At 55.0% G+C, this 15,669-nt stretch overlaps 1 protein-coding gene and 1 long non-coding RNA gene across 9 annotated transcripts in view; one reads left to right on the forward strand and one right to left on the reverse strand.

Annotated features, from left to right (window-relative positions):
* Nucleotides 1-14,011, reverse strand: part of ATP2A1 (ATPase sarcoplasmic/endoplasmic reticulum Ca2+ transporting 1) — a 29,519-nt gene extending 15,508 nt beyond the window's left edge. For 2 of the 7 annotated variants that reach the window (XR_013411626.1, XM_077985748.1), the window contains exons 1-8: nucleotides 13,040-13,744; nucleotides 12,241-12,323; nucleotides 10,820-10,924; nucleotides 9,184-9,322; nucleotides 7,132-7,212; nucleotides 4,188-4,273; nucleotides 3,739-4,036; nucleotides 2,419-2,585 (exon numbers count right to left, since the gene is read on the reverse strand). Coding sequence is in view for 6 of the 7 variants with exons in the window: in XM_077985748.1 (XP_077841874.1) it covers nucleotides 2,419-2,585; nucleotides 3,739-4,036; nucleotides 4,188-4,273; nucleotides 7,132-7,212; nucleotides 9,184-9,322; nucleotides 10,820-10,924; nucleotides 12,241-12,323; nucleotides 13,040-13,046 (966 nt within the window). In the remaining variant the exon portion in view is untranslated. Of the gene's footprint in view, nucleotides 1-2,418; nucleotides 2,586-3,738; nucleotides 4,037-4,187; nucleotides 4,274-7,131; nucleotides 7,243-8,830; nucleotides 8,954-9,183; nucleotides 9,323-10,819; nucleotides 10,925-11,731; nucleotides 11,784-12,240; nucleotides 12,324-12,711; nucleotides 12,730-13,017; nucleotides 13,745-13,767 lie in introns of those variants that run through there. The other 5 variants (XM_077985747.1, XM_077985750.1, XM_077985749.1 and 2 more) reach the window with 5 other exon arrangements.
* On the forward strand, nucleotides 11,905-12,876 carry LOC144337984 (uncharacterized). Of its 2 annotated transcripts, none has more exons than XR_013411690.1 (2): nucleotides 11,905-12,335; nucleotides 12,721-12,876. It is a non-coding gene; the product is annotated as an uncharacterized LOC144337984 (long non-coding RNA). The 2 variants fall into 2 exon arrangements; XR_013411691.1 differs by having other exon boundaries at nucleotides 12,724-12,876.
* Nucleotides 14,012-15,669: the final 1,658 nt, after the last annotated feature.

Consider the following 15,669-nt stretch of genomic DNA (forward strand, 5'->3'; position numbering starts at 1 on the left):
GATTACAGGCGTGAGCTACAGTGCCCTGCCTCCTATGTCTTTTTAAAACAGAATCCTGGCCAGACGCAGTGGCTCACTCCTGTAAACCAGCACTTTGGGAGGCCGAGGCAGGCAGATCACTTGAGGTCAGGAGTTAGAGACCAGCCTGGTCAACATGGCGAAACCCCGTCTCTACTAGAAATACAAAAATTAGCTGGGCGTGGTGGTGTGTGCCCATAGTCCCAGCTACTTGGGAGGCTGAGGAAGGAGAATTGCTTGAACCTGGGAGGTGGAGGTTGCAGTGAGCCGAGATTGTGCCACTGCACTCCAGCCTGGGTAACAGAGTGAGACTCCATCAAAACAAAAACAAAAACAAAAAAACCCAGAATCCTGTGTTGTTTATTTATTTTTTAATTTTCTATTTTATCTTTAAGAAGATGTGGTCTCTTGGCCGGGTGCGGTGGCTCAAGCCTGTAATCCCAGCACTTTGGGAGGCCGAGGCGGGTGGATCACGAGGTCAGGAGATCGAGACTATCCTGGCTAACATGGTGAAACCCCGTCTCTACTAAAAATACAGAAAACTAGCCGGGCGTGGTGGCGGGCACCTGTAGTCTCAGCTACTTGGGAGGCTGAGGCGGGAGAATGGCGTGAACCCGGGAGGCGGAGCTTGCAGTGAGCCGAGATCACGCCACTGCACTCCAGCCTGGGAGACACAGCGAGACTCCGTCTCAAAAAAAAAAAAAAAAAAAAAAAAAAAGAAGATGTGGTCTCACTGTGTTGCCCAAGCTAGTCTAAAACTCCTGGGCTCAAACGATCCTTCTGCCTCAGCCTCCCTAAGTGCTAGGATTACAGGCATGAGCCACTGTACCTGGCCCTATTTTATTTTATTTTTTTATGTGTGTGAGGGTCTCGCTCTGTTGTGCAGGCTGGAGTACAGTGGTGTGATCACTGCTCACTGTAGCTTTGACCTCCTGGCTCAAGCAATCCTCTGGGTTCAAGTGATTCTCCTGCCTCAGCCACCTGAGTAGCTAGGACTACAAGTGCGCACCACCACATCGGGCTATTTTTTTTTTTTTTTTTTTTTTTTTTTGGTAGAGATGGACTCTCACTATGTTGCTTAGGCTGGTCTCGAACTTCGGGGCTCAAGTGATCCCCATCCTCCCACCTTGGCCTCCCAAAGAGATTACAGGCGTGAGCCACCACCCCCAGCCTGTTTTATTTTATTTTATTTCTTTGCATTTCATTTTATTATTTAAGACAGAGTCTTACTCTGTCACCCAGGCTGGAGTGCAGTGGAGTGATCTCGGCTCACTGAAACCTCTGCCTCCTGGGTTCAAGCGATTTTCCTGCCTCAGCCTCCCCAGTAGCTGGGATTACAGGCACACACCACCATGCCCAGCTACTTTTTGTATTTTTAGTATAGATGGGGTTTCACCATGTTGGCCAGGCTCATCTCGAACTCCTGACCTCGTGATCTGCCCACCTTGGCCTCCCAAAGTGTTGGGATTATAGGCGTAAGCCATTGCGCCTGGCCTGTTTTATTTTATTAATATGCATTTGAAATATTATCCTGAGAAGAGCTCAACTGCAAAGGGGTGTGAGGCACAGAAAAGATTAAGGGCCACGCTTTAGGAAATGCTGTTCACGGTCAGTGTTGGCAGGCTGGGCGGGCCCTGTCATGAGTGACCATTCAGGAGAGCCATCCACTTCACAGGCAGAAGCTTTGGGGCCACACAGACTTGAGTTTGAAACTCAACTCTGTTACTTTTTAACTGTGCATCTTGGGGGAAGTCATGTAATCTCTGAGCCTTTTTCTCTTCTAAAAAAGGAAGTTAGGCTGGGTGCTGTGGCTCACACCTATAATCCCAGTACTTTGGGAAGCCAACGGGGGCACAACACTTGAGGCCAGGAGTTTAGGACCAGCCTGGCCAACATGGCAAATCCTGTCTCTATTGAAAATGCAAAAAATTAGCCAGGCATGGTGGCAGGCACCTGTAGTCCCAGCTACTAGGGAGGCTGAGGCAGGTGAATCACTTGAACCCAGGAGGCAGAGGTTGCAGTGAGCCAAGATCACACCACTGCACTCCAGCCTGGGTGACAGAGTGAGACTCTGTCTCAAAATCATAATAATTTTCTTTAATTAAAAAAAATGAAGTTAATGAGACCGTCCTCTGAATGGGCTATTGTGGGGGATGAGAGACAATGTGTGGCAGTGCCTGGTGCATGGATGGTTGTCAGAGTGAGCTGTCTGGCTGGGACACAAGGGTCCCCTCTGATCCCCTTCATGGCAGACAGGATGGTGTTCTACTGCCCTTTGAGCATTTTGCAGGCCCAGATGAGAAGCCAGCAGTGATGAAGGGAGACCTCTATCTTTGGAGGGCCCATTTTACCCCCACAGGCAGCCTTCTGACTGAGTGCGCTGCCCACACTGCTCCTGACCTTGCAGACAGACATCTGGTTGGTGGTGAGGGTGCCTGTCTTGTCGGAACAGATGACAGAGGTGCAGCCCAGGGTCTCTACGGAGGGCAAGCTCCTTACAATGGCGTTCTTCTTTGCCATCCGGCGGGTACCCAGGGCCAGGCAGGTGGTGATGACTGCAGGAAGACCTGTGGGGAGGGAGGGAGGGCGTGAGGGAACCTGCAAGGGGAGGGAGGGTGTGGTCTGTAGTCTGCTAAATAGTAGCCCCCAGCTACTATTGGTGCACACCTGTAATCCTAGCACTTTGGGAGGCTGAGGTGGGAGGATCACTTGAGGTCAGGAGTTTGAGACCAACCTGGGCAACACAGCAAGACTCCTCTGATAAGATTTAAAAATTAGCTGGGCATGGTGGTGATTGCCTAGGGTACCAGCTACTTGGGAGGCTGGAACAAGAGGATTGTTTGAATCCAGGAGTTTGAGATTACAGTGAGTTATGATTGTGATACCATGCTCCAGCCTGGGCAACAAGAGTGAGACCTTGTCTCTATTAAACAAACAAACAAACAAACAAACAATAATGGTCCCTAAAGATACCAGATCCTAATCCCTGGAGCCTGTAAATGTTACCTTACTTGGAAAAGGGGTCTTTGGGCCGGGCGTGGTGGCTCATGCCTGTAACCCCAGCACTTTGGGAGGCCAAGGCAGGTGGATTGCTTGAGCCCAGAGTTCGAGACCAGCCTGGCCAACATGGTGAAACCTCGTCTCTGCTGAAAACACAAAAATTAGCCGGGCCTGGTGGCGTGCACCTGTAATCCCAGCTACTTGGGAGGCAGAGGCAGGAGAATCACTTGAACCCAGGAGGAAGAGGTTGCACTGAGCCGAGATTGTGCCACTGCACTCCAGCCTGGGTGACAGTGAGAGACTCGATCTCAAAAAAAAAAAAAAAAAAAAAAAAAAAGGCCGGGCACAGTGGCTCACGCCTGTAATCCCAGCACTTTGGGAGGCCGAGGCGGGCAGATCACGAGGTCAGGAGATTGAGACCATCCTGGCTAACAGAGTGAAACCCCGTCTCTACTAAAAATACAAAAAAATTAGCCAGGCGTGGTGGCGTGTGCCTGTAGTCCCAGCTGCTGGGGAGGCTGAGGCAGGAGAATGGCATGAACCCGGGAGGCGGAGCTTACAGTGAGCCGAGATCATACCACTGCACTCCAGCCTGAGTGACAGAGCAAGACTCTGTCTCAAAAAACAAAAAAGAAAAAAATAAAAAAAAGAAAGAAAGAAAGAAAAGGAGTCTTTGCAGATGGGATTGCAAATGGGAGGAGAAAAGAAAGGCTTTCGTACCTTCGGGGATGGCAGCCACAGCCAAGGCCACAGCAATCTTAAAGTAGTAGATGGCCCCACGGATCCAGGAGCCCCCATGGACAGGGTCGTTGAAGTGGCCAATGTTGATGAGCCAGACAGCCACACAGATGAGGGAGATGACCTTGGAGAGCTGCTCCCCAAACTCATCCAGCTTCTGCTGCAAAGGGGTCTTGTCCTGTTCTGTGGCAGCCATTTGGTCTCGGATCTTCCCAATCTCAGTGCCCACGCCGGTGGTGGCCACAATGCCCAAGGCCTTGCCAGCTGCAATGTTGGTGCCCTGGGAAGGGAAAGAGAAGGCAGGGAATCAGGCAAGAGGTGACCTTCATGCCGCATTCCCCCACGCCATCTCTTCTCACACCGCCATGTTTCTCTCCAACCCGGGCACCTGGCTTGACTAAGCGTGTGACAGCTGGTCCCAGATTGCTCACCGAGAAAAGCATGTTCTTCTTGTCCTGGTTGACAGCTCGGGGGTCAGGAACGGGCTCCGTGTGCTTGATGACAGATACAGACTCGCCTGTGGAGAAGGGGCCAAGGGGTTTTCAGATGACATCATGTCCTTCTCCCAGGCTTCCCACGCCTAACTCCCTGCTCAGCAGGACAGCTCCTGGTAAGGACCAAGTAACCATCCTGGGGGATGTCTGGACTCTGGAAGAAGCCACTGAAGGCAGCTAGGAAGTCCATTGCTCCTTTTTTTTTTTTTTTTTTTTTTTTGAGACAGAGTTTCGATTTTGTTACCCAGGCTGGAGTGCAGTGTCAAGATCTCAGCTCACTGCAACCTCTGCCTCCCAGGTTCAGGCAATTCTCCTGCCTCAGCCTCCCAAGTAGCTGGGATTACAGGCACATGCCATCACACTTGCCTAATTTTTTTTTGTATTTTTAGTAGAGACGGGGTCTCACCATGTTGGCCAGGCTGGTCTCGAACTCCTGACCTCAAGTGATCTGCCCACCTCAGCCTCCCAAAGTGCTGGGATTACAGGTCACCGTGCCCGGCCAGAAGTCTACTGCTCTTAAAAAGACCTTGAGCCGGGCGCGGTGGCTCAAGCCTGTAATGCCAGCACTTTGGGAGGCCGAGATGGGTGGATCACGAGGTCAGGAGATCGAGACCATCCTGGCTAACACGGTGAAACCCCGTCTCTACTAAAAAATACAAAAAACTAGCCGGGCGAGGTGGCGGGCGCCTGTAGTCCCAGCTACTTGGGAGGCTAAGGCAGGAGAATGGCGTAAACCCCGGAGGCGGAGCTTGCAGTGAGCTGAGATCCGGCCACTGCACTCCAGCCTGGGCGACAGAGCAAGACTCCATCTCAAAAAAAAAAAAAAAAAAAAAAGACCCGAGCCCGGCTTGACCACTAACAAGCTGTGTGACTAATCACCTAACTTCCATGTGCTCCTCTGTAAAATGGGGACAAGGACATGTACACTGCAAAACAATATATTGGGTAAAAATCAAATAAGTGGACATATTTGGAACCACACTTTCAACTGTCAAGCATGTTTCTGGGAGGAAGGGGGACCCACCCTTAGAACCATGCCTCCCTCACCCTAAGAGCAGGGACTCAGCAGCAGGCCTGGGCCAGCCTAGCCCTTGACCCCTGGGACCATGGGGAATGTTTTCTGCCTCTTCTTCGCTTCTCCCTGCCAGTGCAGAAACAGAAGCAGCTATGGTGGTTTTATAGAGACAGGGTCTTGCTCTGTTGCCCAGGCTAGAATGCAGTGGTGTGATCATAACTCACTACAACCTCAAACTCTTGGGCTCAAGTGATCCTCCCACCTCAGCCTCCCAAACAACTGGGACTACAGGTGTGCAGTACAATGCCCAACTAATTAAAGAAAAAAATTTATAGAGATGGGGTCTTGCTCTGTTGTCCATGCTGGACTGCTGTGGTAATCATAGCTCACTGTGGCCTCAAGCTTCTGGGCTTAGGCAATCCTCCCACCTCAGCCTCCCAAGTAGCTGGGACTACAGGTGCACATCACCACACCCAGCTAATTTTTTAAAATTTTTTTATAGAGATGGGGTCTCGCTGTGTTGCCCAGGCTGGTCTCAAACTCCTGACCTCAAGTAATTCTCCTGCCTCAGCCTCCCAAAGCACTGGGATTACAGGTATGAGCCACCACACCCTGCCTAGCAGCCATGGTTTTCAGTGTATCTGAACCCCCTATCTTGTCACAGAATCTCATGTCTCCTCCCTGGAGGATTTTTTAGGAGGCTGAAGGAGACAGGACAGTTCTCGAGGTGTGTGTGACCCTATGTCCATGTGGAAGGGGTAGGCTCGCGGCTATCTAGAGAGTGGGCAACAGCGTCCAGCCTTCTCCCACTACTCATCCCATTTCAGGCTTGGGACAGATGGAAACATCAAGCAGGCTGGGCGCAGTGGGTGGCTCACACCTGTAATCCCAGCACTTTGGGAGGCTGAGGCAGGTAGATCACGAGGTCAGGAGTTCAAGACCAGCCTGGCCAAGATGGTAAAACCCTGTCTCTACTAAAAATACAAAAATTAGCTGAGTGTGATGGTGGACGCCTGTAATCCCAGCTACTCCAGAGGCTGAAGCAGGGAATTGCTTGAATCCGGGAGGCAGAGGTTGCAGTGAGCCGAAACTGTGCCGCTGCCCTCCAGCCTGGGTGACAGAGCAAGACTCCATCTCAAAAAAAAAAAGACTCCATCTCAAAAAAAAAAAAAGAAAACGTGTCAAACAGTGCTGCCACTGCCACAGCCACTGCTAGTGAGCCAGGGGGAGGCCCCAGTGCTGGTTTTTTTTTTTGGCTTTTGCTTTTTTTTTTTTTTTTTTTGAGATGGGGTCTTGCTCTTGTTGCCCAGGCTGGAGTGCAGTGACATGATCTTGGCTCACTGCAGCCTCAGCCTCCTGGGTTCATGCGATTCTACTGCATCAGCCTCCTGAGTAGCTGGGACTACAGGTGCCTGCCACCATGCCTGGCTAATTTTTGTATTTTTTGGTAGAGACAGGGTTTCACCATGTTGGCCAGGCTGGTCTCTAACTCCTGACCTCAGGTGATCCACCCACCTTGGCCTCCCAAAGTGCTGGGATTACAGGCATGAGCCACTTTGCCCAGCCTTTTGTTTGTATTTTGATAGAGACAGGGTTGCCCAGAAAGGAGTGCAGTGGTGTGATCACAGCTCACTGCAGCCTTGACCTCCTGTACCCAGGTGATCCTCCCGCCTCAGCATCCTGAGTAGTCAGGACTATAGGCACTCAACAACATGCCCAGCTAATTTTTAAAAATTTTTTTAGAGACAGGGTCTCTCTATGTTGCTCAGACAGTGAGGGTTCTCTGTCTTTCCACTCACCTCCCCCTTGTTGCCTCTTCCTTCCCACATCCCACCCCCAAGCATCTTCCCACCCAGGCCAGCAGACCTGTCAGGATGGACTGGTCAACCCGCAGGGTGGTGGATTTGATGGCGAGGATTCGGATGTCTGCAGGGACTTTGTCTCCCACTGTGGAGAGAGTAGGGAAGAGGGAGGTCACTTGGGAATGGAATTTTCTTCCTTCCTAAGAAAAACCCAATCTGTGTCTGACTCATTCTCCTCATCCATCCTTCAGGTCTCAGGGAGGCTCCCAGGGCTTGCATCAGGCCCTTGGCATGAGCTCCTGAAGCTGGCAACCACCCATCGTGACACCCATCCCTTCTGCCCCCGTGTCCATGGCGAGCTGGAGTCTCATTCTGTTCTCAGGTTGGTCTTGAATTCCCACATCTCTTCCCACTGGCTGTGAGCCCTGAGAAGGGATGGGCAGGCATACTGCTCAGCACATAATACATGCTAAATAAATGCCCACTGAATGACTAGAGGCGAAATTAAGGACAGTCCAGCTGTAGGACAAGAAGCTAGAATTGAGAATGGGAGACAGGAGTGAGAAAGACAACGAGGAAAGGCAAGGAAAGAACTCAGGGAAAACAGGGTGTGTTAGAGAGAAGGGGTATTGGGGTGAGAGAATGAAGTGGACAGCCAGGGAAGGCAGGGAGAAACGGGAAAATATGGAAATTGAGAAAATCGAGGGCAACCAAGAGAACAGTGGAGGGCAAGGCAGGAGAGGAGTGAGCGGAAGGTATGAGTGGGCAGGACTCAAGGCAGCAGGGGGCGTAGGGTGGTAATGGAGGGGACCACATATCAGGAACCTGACAGCTGGGTCTGAGCATCTCAGGGAGGCAGGGAGGTGAGGAGCTGGGGAAAGTAAGCTGGGAACATGGACAAGACAGGACGGATGGGGCGAGAGAGAAGCGGGGGGGTGAGCAGGAAACAGGTGTGGAGGAGCAGGGCCGGCAGCACAGGCTGGAGAGTGAATGGGTGGAGGTGAGGCCAGGGAGATGCACAGGTGGGTTGACAGACACATGGAAACCACCTTGGGGGCGGCTGGAGAGGTGGATGCCCAGCCAGACTCAGAGACCTTAGGAGGAGCCTAAGAACCTCCCAGGGCTGCTGCCTAATTCCACACTGGTCCCACGGATGGTACTGGGGACCGGATCCAATCGCTTTCCTTTCCCTCTGTTTCTAAGGCCCCCTCCTGTGCCAGAGGAAATGGACCCAGGAGGGAGGAGGGAGGTCGGGATGGAGTCAGGCGGGACGCCCTGTCACCCAAGCCCGTGTGATATTTATAGACATTCATGGCGCTGACTCCATGCTGTCACGGCGGTAATGGGGTGCCGGGGTCTTCGGCCTGCCCTCACTCCCTCTCCCCAGGCTCCCTGGGGTGGTGACTCGGGTGTCTGCTACAGGGAAGGAGGCCTCAGAAGAGCCATTCCGCCTGGCAGGGGCCTGGAGCTTAGGGAAGGCCTGCTCAGGGCAAATATAAAAACCGCTGAAGGGGGCAGAATCCCAGTAATCTTAGCCACCCAGCCCCCACCCCTCCCTGGCCAGGCATTAAGTGTCCCTTGCCTTGGGCGGGGCCCTCCTTGAGCTCCCTCCTCCCCAGTCCCGTGCTCCGTGCAGGGCCTGAGTTTCCCTTACATGGCCGGGGGCTCGAGCCTTCGGCCTCCCTCCTCCCTTCTGCCCTCGCTCCTTCCCCTTTGAGAGGCCTCAAGGGCACGGAGAGGTCAAGACTGAAAGCTGACCAAGCTTGGGGTGGGTGGAAGGAGGGGGAAGCCAGGCCCCGGGAGGGGGTGGAGACGGGGCCGTTGGCAGGGACCGAGTTCCACCTGTTGCCTGCAAGTGCGAGTGCAGGGTGAGAGGATGGAGAGCAGGGGGTCTGCCTGCAGCCTCAGGGACAGGACTGGCTGTTCCTGCTGAGACTCTGCTGGTGAAGGGGGGCCGTGGCCGGAGTGGCCTGGGATGACCTACTGAGGAGTCGGAAGGAGAAGCAGACTCCGCCATCCTCCTGGACACCGGGATCTGAGCCTGACCAGCCCCCAGCGTCTCCTAGGCCTCAGTCCCAAAGCTTCGCATCCTGGACCAGCCGTTCCTGTCACTCACCAGCCACCTCCACGATGTCCCCGGGGACGATGTCCCGAGCCTTGATCCTTTGCACTGCCTTGCGGTCAGCCCGGTAGACCTTCCCCATCTCTGGCTCATACTCCTTCAGGGCCTCGATGGCATTCTCTGCGTTCCGCTCCTGAGGAGACAGGGTGGAGGAGGCATGGTTATGCACAGGAGGCAGGGTTATGGAGTTGTGGCTCCTGGCACAGGGGAGGCAACAAAACCCAACACGGGCAGGGGTGTGTGTGTGTTGAGGAAACTGTCACCTACAGCTGAAAACAGGTAAGAGGGTTTTGGGGAGAGAACAAAGAAGAATCAAAGAAAATCAGGCTGGGCGTGGTGACTCGCACCTGTAATCCCAGCACTCTGGGAGGCCGAGGCAGGTGGATCACTTGAGGTCAGGAGTTCAGGACCAGCCTGGACAACATGGTGAAACCCCATCTCTACCAAAAGTACAACAAAACAAAACAAAACAAACAAACAAACAAAAAACAAAGCCTAGCGTAGTAGCACGTGCCTGTAATCCCAGCTACTTGGGAGGCTGAGGCAGGAGAATCACTAGAACCCGGGAGGCAGAGGTTGCTGTGAGCTGAGATCACACCACTGCACTCCAGCCTGGGCGACATAACAAGACCCTGTCTCAAAAAGAAAAATCTAAATAAAAAAGAAAATCAGAGGCTGCCCTGCAGATGTTGTCCTAGACCTGCCAGCACCACAGACACAGTGGCTCTGCTGTACCTGTAACACTGGGGCAAAGAGAAAGTGCTATTTCTTTTTTTTTCTTTTTTTCTTTCTTTTTTTTTTTTTTTTTTTTGAGACAGGGTCTCACTCTGTTGCCCATGCTGGAGTGCAATGCAATGGCACAATCTTGGCTCACTGCAATCTCCACCTCCCTGTTCAAGTGATTCTCCTGCCTCAGCCTTCCGAGTAGCTGGGATTACAGGAATCCGCCACCATGCCTAGCCAATTTTTTGTATTTTTAGTAGAGATGGGGTTTTACCATGTTGGCCAGGCTACTCTTGAACTCCTGACCTCAAGTGATCCGCCCGCCTCGGCCTCCCAAAGTGAGAAAGTGGCTATTTCTATCCTCAGTGTTCAGAAACCAGTGAGCACCAAAAAATGGCTTATAGCCTGACATTTCTTAGAACCAAAGCAAGGTAGCATTTGGGTTTTCACTATGGAAACGACCTAAAACAAAACAAAACAACAACAAGAACAACAACAACAACAACAACAACAAAAAAAACCCAGGAAGCAGAGGACAGGACATGTAGAGGGTGGTCAGGTCAGAGGAAGAAGGAAATCAAGCTAGCGTCTATTGAATTCTTACTGTGTGCCAGGCACATCCATCATCTTAGTCGATTTCACACTGGATTGCTAGCCCCATTTTATGGATGAAGAAACTGAGGCTCAGAGGGATGAAGGAACTTGCTCAGGGTCACACAGCCAGGAAGTGACAGTGGGTCACAGTCTCCCACCTCTTCCCCACACTCCATCCCATTCCAGACCAGGGGATAGGACCAGAGGAAGAGGCAAGTATGGGGGAGGTGATGGAGGAGGAGGAGACTGGAGGGAGGGTTGGCCTCTCCTTCAGTGTTGGGACATGAAGGGGTGAGGAAGGGTCAAAGCTAACCTGCCAAACCCCCACGATGGCATTGGCAATGAGGATCAAGAGGATGACAAAGGGTTCAACAAAGGCAGTGATGGTCTCTTCACCTTCCTCAAACCAGGCCAGCACCTGGAGAGCAGGGGAAAGGAGAATGACAGGTAATGAGGCCCGGAAAGGGGTGGAGAAAGGAAGTGGCCCACTGCAGAGGGGAGAATTGCGCAGTAGCCAGCAGGGGGACCGGGTATGGTGGGGACGCTGTGGCCCCACATTCGTCTGTGGGTCTGTCCACCCACTGCAGGCCCTGCCACCGCCTTACTCAGCGGGATGAGCGCGCACAGACTTGCACCAGTAGGGGGATTAGCTGGGAATGCTTTCAGGTTTCCCTAACCAAGCTGCTGGCTTAGAAGCGAAGCTCAGGCCAACTCCCCGCACAGCCACATCCATCCCACGGGAGCCAAAACCCGAGAGGAAAAACCCTGTGGTCCTCGCAGGCCGTCTGACCCCCGCAGCCCTCCCCCTCGGCCAAGGCAGGGAAGCTCCGGTTTCACGAGGGAGCCAGAGCGGGGATAGGGTTACGGGGCCTCCTGCGCGCCCCGCCCCAGCTGTTGCCACCGCCAGGCAGCAGGCAAATGTCAAGGAGCAAATCTGAGAAGGGAAAGGAGAGGCCCTGCCAGCTTGTGCTTAACGCAACGGGGCCTGCGTTCGGAAACCAAGGTACAGGGAGGCTTTCGTTGCCTCCAGAGGCCCCAGCAAGACTCATGCTGGAGAAGAACCCGCGATACGCAGATGGACTGCGGGATGGGAAGTAGCCCCCAGGGCGGGAGAGGAGGCAGGGCCCTGGGGATGCCCCGCGGCGGTGGGGGGGCCTAGGGAGCGCGGGGAAGGGCTAGGGCCAGGCTGGGCGGTGAGGCGAGGGATGCCAGTGCTCTCCCTGACTGGGCGCCGGGCTCCTTGGAGTCATCCTCGCACCGCCGCGCTTTCCCGCCACTAGGAGCGAGTCCTCCTCTCGACCAATCAGCGTCAGGCGGCCGGGGAGGGCAGGGAAGGGGCGCCGGCGGGCGCGGGGATTGGTGGAACGGCCGCCCGCCCGGGGCATGCCGGGAGTGGCAGTGGCCCCCGAGCTGCAGCCGGCATCGCTGCGGGACCCGGAGCCCGGGGCTCGGGGGGTAACCCGAGCCCTCCAAGCTCTTGAAGCCGCGAGGGTGGCTTAGCTTCGGTGTTTTGGCTGAGAACACCCTTAAAGCTTAAAATAAAACCTGCCTGTGGGGTGCGGGGGAGGAGAGAGGAGGAAGCGAATCACACCCGCTGCTGCCCCCGAGCCCGCCGCGTCTGTACAATGGGATGCTCGGGGCTCGGACGGGAGGATCCAGTGACTGCGAACCCCGCATTCACCCGATCCCAGCCTCACACCCCCAGCCAGCCCCCAGAGACCCTCCCACACTTACGAAGGAAATGCATGCGGCCAGGAGGAGGATCCGCACCAGGAGGTCTTCAAACTGCTCTATCACCAGCTCCCACAGGGTCTTCCCTGGGGAAGGAGGCAAGGGGAGGGCCCCGGGTTAAGGTCTAGGGGGTGAAGGTCTGGGATGGAGCCCCCTGGACTCCGGCCTGCAGTGAAGAGGCTCTAGGGTGGTGGGCAGGCAGCTTGGTGCCCAGAGAAGGGCTGAGAATCTCGCCTAGAGTACAGAAACAGACTCGGCAAAGTGGGGAGCAGTTCAAGGGTTGGATGCTTCAAGGAGAAAGTGCCTGGGAGACTTCTGCCCTGGACAGGACTCTAACCTTTAGGGAGGGAGATTTGCCTTTTGGGAGGGGGTATTTGCTCAAGGAATCTAAAGAAAAGGCAGGGAGGAGGGAGTGGGATGGGGCGGGAGAGAGGGGTGGTCATCTATGAGAGTTCAGGGATTTCAGTAACTTACCTTCCTCAGCAGGGAGCTCTACCCAGGAAAAAGAAGAAAAAGACAGATTCATTTGGGGTTCAGCCTCATGCCCCCCACACCCAAGACTTTGTGGCTAAGGTAAGAGAATCAGGCCACCTTGAGGTTCATCAAGGTCATCCCATTAAAACCTCCCAAAACTCTGGATCTCGGGACTCTGTTTTCTCAGTATCCTCTTACCCCTGCGAGCATTGGACAACGGCCCAGCTCTTCCTTAAGATACCCTGAAGGGAGAAACGCGTGCATGCGTGTGCGTGTGTTTTGGGGGTGCAGGAGGACGTTAATTACCAGCCTCTCTTCCAAGGGACACTTACCATTGGGGCCGTATTTCTCCAGATTCCGCTTAACTTGGTCCGGGGTGAGGCCCGTGGTCTCACTCACCCCAAAATAGGCCAAACATTCCTCCGTGGTTTTAGCGTGAGCGGCCTCCATTGCGCTCCCTTCCTGGGGGCCGGGGCCGGTGTGTTCCTTCCAAGGGGTTCCCACTCGTGGGGGGTCTTCCTCAGTGTGTCCAACTGCCTGTCTGCCTGGGTTTCTTCTTTTTACTCTCCTGCCCCCTCCAGGTTTTTCTTCCTTCCACAAAGCTCTGACCCCCGTCCCACTTGAGCAGCCGGCCACCCCCCGGCCCACAGCTGGTCCTTATGAGGGAGCAGGGGGGAGGCCGGGCTCCCCCCTCCTCCAGATCAGGGATTGGCTGGCTGAGACTCCAGCAGGAGGGGTCAGAAGAGAGATATTTCTGCTGACAGAGGGGGAACAGTGGGGCTGCAGCCTGAGATGTCACTCATGAGGGACGCAAAGGTAGCCCCAGCCCCAGGGAAGTGGGGTAGGGAGACTTTACTTTCTGTCATCTGCTGACCCCGCCCCCCCATTGCCTCGACTTCCCCAGTTGCATTGAATTTCCCATTCCAAACTCATCCCCCTAGTTCCTCCCTGAACCCTCTTCCATCCCCGGCCTCACCTGTCCCTTTCCTCACACCCCCCTTCCTGCCTCATCTGCCCGGAGCCTGTTTCCATTGCCGCAGTCTCCTTCCTCCTCACCTGCTTCGCTGAAGGAGTGGCAGAGATACCCCAAGCCTTTGGGGGACTGATGAAGGGAGACATCTTTTGGGGGCTAGAGGAAATGGCTCCTAGAGGGACAAGGGGAAGTGAAGAGGGGAGAGAGTCAAGGGGACAGGGCCGAAGATGGTAACCCTACCCTAGGGAGGGGTTGCCACAGCCATCAACAAGGGATTTAGTGTCCAGGCCCTGGTGAGCACTGCCTGTCTCTCCCCAAAACTGCCCCGCCTTCCCCATCGCTCTAACTCAGCCTCCGGGAACAGAGCCCTCAGGGCCGCCCCATCCTGGATAGGGAATCCCCACCCCCCCCAAGAAAATGGGACACCAAGGCAGCCAAGTAACCCAAGAGGCTACAGAATGTGCTGATGGCAGAGGGGGAAGGGTAACTGTCTCAGGATGGGGGCAGGGGTCACCCCAAGTCGTGCACTGAGGGTCACTTCATCCCACACTGTGCTCTAATCCACGGGGTTTCCATGGCCAGCCCCAGAGACCTGTGGTCTGTGCTGCACTCTGCCCTGCTGCATCTGCCCACAAGGGGAGCAGGATCAGGCCCATGCTGTGTGTGCCGAGGAGCTGGGCAGGCCCCACAGAAAGGTGTCGGGGCCTGGGGAAGCCGGACCAAGAAGGGGTTCCAGATCAAAGGAATGGGGAAGGGTGGACTTCTGGGGACAGGTCTGGGGGAAATGAGGACAGATTAGACCTAGGGAGAGAGGGAGCACAGACAGAGTAACCAGGGTCAGAGGGAAGTCTGAGGAGCAGTAGGGAAGAGGGACAGCAGGGAGCCAGGTGGGCGGGGACCCCGGCGCTGGGTGCAAAGCCACAAGTTGTTGCTGAACGCTGGCCTTGGTGTCAGCTTCCTCAGAGAAGCAGCTGCTTTGAGCTGCCCCTCCCCACCCCTGCTCCAGGATGGGGTCGTCTCTTGGTTACCACCAGGGCAGCTGCTGGAGAAGCCGAGGGAGGGTACCAGGGTGCAGGAAGGGGAGGACAGGCAGGCAGAGGCTGGATGAGAGTCAGTGTGAAAGGTCGGTGAGGGGAAGGGGCCTGGTGCCCTGGGCTCAAGTCCATCCTCCATCTAGGCCTGTTTCCTGAAATGAGCAGAGGCATGTGGACTTCCTAAGTGTGGCTTCTTAAGGCTGCTTTCCATTCTGGGGCTCAAACACCGAGGCAGAGGACAGAATAGGAGACAGCAGAGCAACGAAAAGGGAGGCCTCCACTTTTGGGGAGGGGGATGGCAGCAGGGGTGGATGGAACTTGAGGGTTCAGCCTCCCAGATGCATCTCTTCTGCCTGAACTTGGGGGAGGCGTGGCCTCCCGGGTGAGTTGAGGACAAGGCGTTCCTTCCCGCCTCCTTTTCACAGTTCCAACAAACCCCTCCCCTGAGGCAGAGTCCTGCTGTGACCTGAGGGGAGTGGGGGACAGTGGGCTGAATTGAGGGTGCAGGAGGGCATTAATTAGCAGCCTCTCTTCCAAGGGACACAGCCCCCGGCACCTCCACACGGCCCGGCACCCACCATCTCTGCTGGACTCAGGCTCACACCCGCCAAGGCTTTTGGCACTGGCCGGCGTCTTCCCACCAGCACCTGGAGGAGTGACAGGGGCTACTGTCTTACGGCAGTGGGAATGCCCAAACATGGAGAGGGGCAGACGGAGAGATGGGCAGCTTCAAGGGAGTCAAGAGCCTGAGACAGAGGGCAGGGGGCAGGCTTGGCAGCACATTCCTGCCAACAGGCCTTTAAGGTTATTCATTTCTACCTCCCCCGGCTTCCCAGAGGGGGAAATAAGCCAGGGAGGGAAAGCCATCCGCCAGGAGCTGCGGAAGGGCCACGCTTGGGGAGGCTGCGGATGTGAACTGCCATGGAGGGAGGCTGAGCCAGAGGCGCCCTT

Source organism: Macaca mulatta, chromosome 20 (assembly GCF_049350105.2).
Source record: "Macaca mulatta isolate MMU2019108-1 chromosome 20, T2T-MMU8v2.0, whole genome shotgun sequence".
NCBI classification, from domain to species: domain Eukaryota; kingdom Metazoa; phylum Chordata; class Mammalia; order Primates; family Cercopithecidae; genus Macaca; species Macaca mulatta.